General features: G+C 33.3%; 1 protein-coding gene across 1 annotated transcript in view; it reads left to right on the forward strand.

Annotated features, from left to right (window-relative positions):
• The window catches only part of LOC119571069 (citramalyl-CoA lyase, mitochondrial-like), a 13,825-nt gene that overhangs the window by 1,247 nt on the left and 7,578 nt on the right, over positions 1–5,000 (forward strand). Inside the window, exons 2-4 of the mRNA XM_037918533.1 lie at positions 1,296–1,439; positions 1,986–2,180; positions 4,538–4,733. Coding sequence (XP_037774461.1) covers positions 1,296–1,439; positions 1,986–2,180; positions 4,538–4,733 — 535 coding nt within the window. The remainder of the gene's footprint in view (positions 1–1,295; positions 1,440–1,985; positions 2,181–4,537; positions 4,734–5,000) is intronic.

Consider the following 5,000-nt stretch of genomic DNA (forward strand, 5'->3'; position numbering starts at 1 on the left):
ACAAATCTCAATTTAGATTTTGTGCATTCATGATGGGTGTAATCTGTTATGATTTCAAAGCAATATTTATTTATTTATTTATTTATTTATTTATTTATTTATAAATATATATATCTATTTACATATATATTTATTTATATATATATTTATTTATATCTATATCTATATCTATATCTATCTATATCTATCTATCTATCTATCTATCTATCTATCTATCTATCTATCTATCTATCTATCTATCTATCTATCTATCTATCTATCTATCTATCTATCTATCCTATCTATATATATATATATTTTCTTTTTATAGAAGGGGAGGTTAATGGGGCTCCTGGATTTTATTAATTGTTTGTTGTGGCACTAGATTTCATGGTACTAATTTGCAGCTTACAATATTAAAGAATAGTTTCCATGTATGTTATGTTCCATTACAAGATAAGGTCATGCTTATTGAACTTAAAGTTTAATGCCTGTTCCAGTAGTACTTCATGCATGACTAATGAATCTGGCCACCTTGTTGCTCTTCAGATGTGCAACAAGGAGGAATTTAATTATATGCGTATATTCTAAGGCAAATCATTGCGGTATCTGAAATCTTTTCAGGAAATTTACCCTTCATTGAGGACTATAGTATTTTTAGATTTTTTTTCTGAAAGTTTGGGTTATCCATACTGATGACACTAATATTGGTGAATTGGTTTTGACAGCTGTTACCCATATAGTGTTTTCATTTTATGCTTACCAGTCAATGTGAAAACTGGTATTATTAGTTTTCCCTTTAGTTCATATGGGTCTAGTTCATACATCTCTAAAAGCCTTTAAACACTCTAGCTTTTGTATTCCCCTACCACAAAAAGGTATGATTTTTCATGTTTCATGAACTTTGGCTGCAGTCATTTGAAGGGCTCAATTTTGCACGCCAGAAAATGTATATTTCATTGGCATATTTCAAATAGCTACACAGAGTGCCTGTAGAGCACAAAGTTGAAAAAGTTCTCTCAAGTACCACCTTTTATGAATGACATTGGTGATAGATTACTAGGAATAAAAGACATGCTAAGTCATTTTTCATTATATAAAACAGTAAGATACATATTTAGATGGGTTTAAGGGTGAATCATAAGTGTAGCTGAAGAAAAATTGCCAAGTTTTACTATATGATTTATTGGATAGTTTATGTCTACAATCTTTGCAAATAGGGCTTTAGGGGTTAAAATTTACAAATGATGAAACACTATGGGATAAGCTATTTCATCACTGACCTTAAATGCCTCATTCTAACACTATCTCAACAGGGACCAGAGAACAGGCGTTACATACCCAGAAGGGCTGTCCTCTATGTCCCTGGCAGCGATGAAAGAAAGCTGAAGAAAATTCCAAGCCTTGGAGCAGACTGCATTGTCATGGACTGTGAAGATGGAGTTGCACTTTCCAAGAAGGTTTGATTATTCTCTGGTTATGCCATGTGGGTTTGATTATATATTCCTTTTTTCTTGTTTTTGTTTTCTGCTGTAGTGGCTTTTGATTCCAAAATGTGAATTGAGTCCTAGGCCATAAATGTGTAAGAAAAATGTTTGTTTCTGTGTCTTTTATGATCTGTATATTTCCCTTTTTTTATTTATAATGTAAACACAAATGACAGATAGGCTAGATGCCATTCATATGATCTTTAAATTTGAAATTAATGAAATGGTAAATAATGTAATTGTTAAACCTTATCTTTAACATATTATCATACAAATAGATTTATAACTTTAAACTGTGTTTCTTCAGTAATATTTTTAATAGTTAATAGTTTAACCTAATAATCATTATTTTCTCTGGTGGTGATCAATTTATAAAGGAGTATTAGTAGTAGCCTTTGAAATAGTTTTCTAGTCAATTTTATCATTATCACGTATACACAAAAACATGATACTCTCAGAAGCACTGATTTAATATAAAATCTATTCATATCTCTAACTCCCTTCTGTAACCCACTCCAGGCGACTGCCAGATCAACCATCCATCGTGTCTTAGACAAACAAGAGATTGATTTTATGGGAAAGGACTGCTCTGTGCGATTCAACAGTGCAGACAGTGGACTGTGTGAATTGGACATGGTGGAGGTCCTTTCGGCAGCTCACCTCCCCACCACGGTCCATCTGCCTAAAGTGGAGTCACCAGAGCAGCTTGACTGGGTGAGGATGATTTGAAAATATGTTATTTTTCGTAATTTTTCTATGCATTTCTGTCTGAAGCTTTTTATATTCTAGATTCAGGGAGATGGTGTCAGGGATCAAGTTTAGGGTTGAAAAGTGATATTATGAAGTTATTAGGATTTTGTAGAGGGAGATTTTCTTATAAACCCAGTGGCTATAGGTTTATGTACTGCCCCTATAGTTTTTGTGAATTTTGCTCCACATGTGCTCAGCCACCAAGGAGTCTTATCAGTAGGCCCTAGTGACCTTGCCTGATTTCCCCATTCTTTGAATATGAGGGAAAATGTGGTTTTCTTTCTAATATTATTAATTTTGATATTATTATTATTATTATTATTATTATTATTATTATTATTATTATTATTATTTATTATTGATATAATGATTATTATTATTATTATTATTATTAAAATATCAGTAACATTAAAGACATTAAATTAATACAAATGAAGCTTTCAAGAAATCAAGGGAAAGGGTAAACAGGTGAGATAGGTAAGACTAATAACTGACTCCTTGGTGACTAAGCAATTGTAGAGTTACCTATGTGTAAAAACAATAGATGAACTTTATTACAGTGGGCATGGCATGTATTCTTGCTATTTGTGCCAATTGGATTAAGACCATATTATAAGCATTACTAATATGCTCTGCTTTGCCAGAGCTCCTTAACCCATTGGATCTGGCTGATGTGAGCATCATGTCATGAAAGATTTGGCTGAGTGCTTGGTGATGGGAATATCCTGTTGTGAAAAAGTTTGCTGAGGGCTGGGTAATGGGAAAATGCCATAATGGAAAAATTGGCTGAGGGCCAGGGGATGTGAATGATTCACCACAAAGGCAGAAAGCTTTTGGAGGAAGTTAGACTTAATGGACATTTAGAAAGGGACTCTTGCATTATTTTCACTGGTAAACAGGTGTGGAATATACCATCCATGGGACTTGGGTTCAAGATTACCAGCTCTGGGAGGACACTATTTCTGTGCTTCAGATCCTATTCCTACCTGCTGTGACCAGTAGCATAAGGTATATCAGCAGAAATTGAATGGTGTGGAAAAAAAAGTTACTTATTGTTACTGTTAGTACACAAAGTGGTAGGCTACTTAGAGAGATGATGTAGAGTTTGTATAAGGAAAACAGTTTGTTACCATCTTGATACAGCATATCAAATGCCAAATATAGAACTTGGAAATTGTCAAAAAGCAAAAAATACTTATGCAGTAAAAGAGAAAATAACATTGCAAAAGGGAGGCAAGGAGTCTTGACACAGCACACAAGTGTTTGTGTGGCTGAAGCCTACAAACCACACACCCAGGAGAGTCATCACTCAAATAGGCCTAGTGCCCAGATTTTAGGCCACATGTGGGCAGCAAGGCACCCAGATCCAGTGGGTTACCCAAAGAAACCTTAACCTGATGTTACTAAACTAAATATAACCCAAGCAAATGGGAATGCACACCATAGTATTGAAAACTCTCTTTCATGTTTATTTGTTTGAATATGATAAAACTAAATTTTACTGCATAATACCTCAGAATAAATGTTTCTTTAGGTAACATGTATATTCTTAACAAATACATCCATTCTTACATATTCTCTCTTTTATGTACTGGTTCTACTCTTTCAAATTTCATTCTTGTGTTTATGTAATAGCTCTCATAAAGTGCATTTTTGCAAAAATATAAGAATGTGTTTATTTTTGTTATTCTCATACCTGTGTTCAAAATGGGTAGAAATAAAAAGGTGGAACAGATAAGGATCATGTTTACCTATTGCCTTTGGGAATGGTGTCTACGAACACGCTTAGTCACCAAGGAGTCAATTACTAATCCTTCCTAGCTCACTAATTTACGTTCTTAATTGATTTTCTGAAATATTCTTAGTTATTTTATATAGTTATTAGTGTTATTGATAACAATGTAATAATGATGATAATAGTGATAACAGCAGTCATATCAAAAGCATAAACAGCATTTTTCCCAAATGCTCAAGGAAAGGGGACATCAGATGAGGTCATGTAGGCCTTGATTTATTAATTAATTCCTTGGTAGCTGAGCACTTGTGGAGTCATCTACGTGTAATTAGACTTCACAAAACATTACAATGATAAACATTACATGTCCTTGCTGGCTTTGGATTGATAAGGTCAATCCTATTTTCATCTTGTGAATTAGTTATAATGTCCCAATAAGTGTCTCAAAATTACCATATTATTGAATTATGGTCCTTTATGATACACATTAATCACCCTTTCTTATCCTCTTTTTTTTTCCTCACTTTTCATTCACATTAAATAACTCCTCTCACCCTTCCCCATTTGACGTATTACTCCTCCGCAGTTTTCTGAAAAGCTGTGTCTGGCTCTTGGCAGTCGGCAGCTTCAAGAAAAACTGCGACTGATAATCTTTACTGAGTCGGCTCAGTCACTCCTAGACCTCCCAGCGATTTGCCGGAGAGGGGTTGAGTTATCTCGTGATGCCCCCTTCTGCCTAGATGGGGTTGTTTTTGGTTCAGATGACTTCTGTGCTGATATTGGTGAGTATGCTTTTTGATATGATTATTATTATAGATTTTGTTATTATTATTATTATTATCATTATTATTATTATTATTATTATTATTATTATTATTATTATTATTATTATTATTATTAGTATAGTAGTAGTAGTAGTAGTAGTAGTAGTAGTAGTATTCTTGTAATAGTATTCTTATTCTTATCATCATTTTTCTTCTTCATCATCATCATCAGCATTATCATTATCATCATTATCATTGTTTTTGTTGTCATTGTCATTGTTATTG

Source organism: Penaeus monodon, chromosome 4 (assembly GCF_015228065.2).
Source record: "Penaeus monodon isolate SGIC_2016 chromosome 4, NSTDA_Pmon_1, whole genome shotgun sequence".
NCBI lineage: Eukaryota > Metazoa > Arthropoda > Malacostraca > Decapoda > Penaeidae > Penaeus > Penaeus monodon.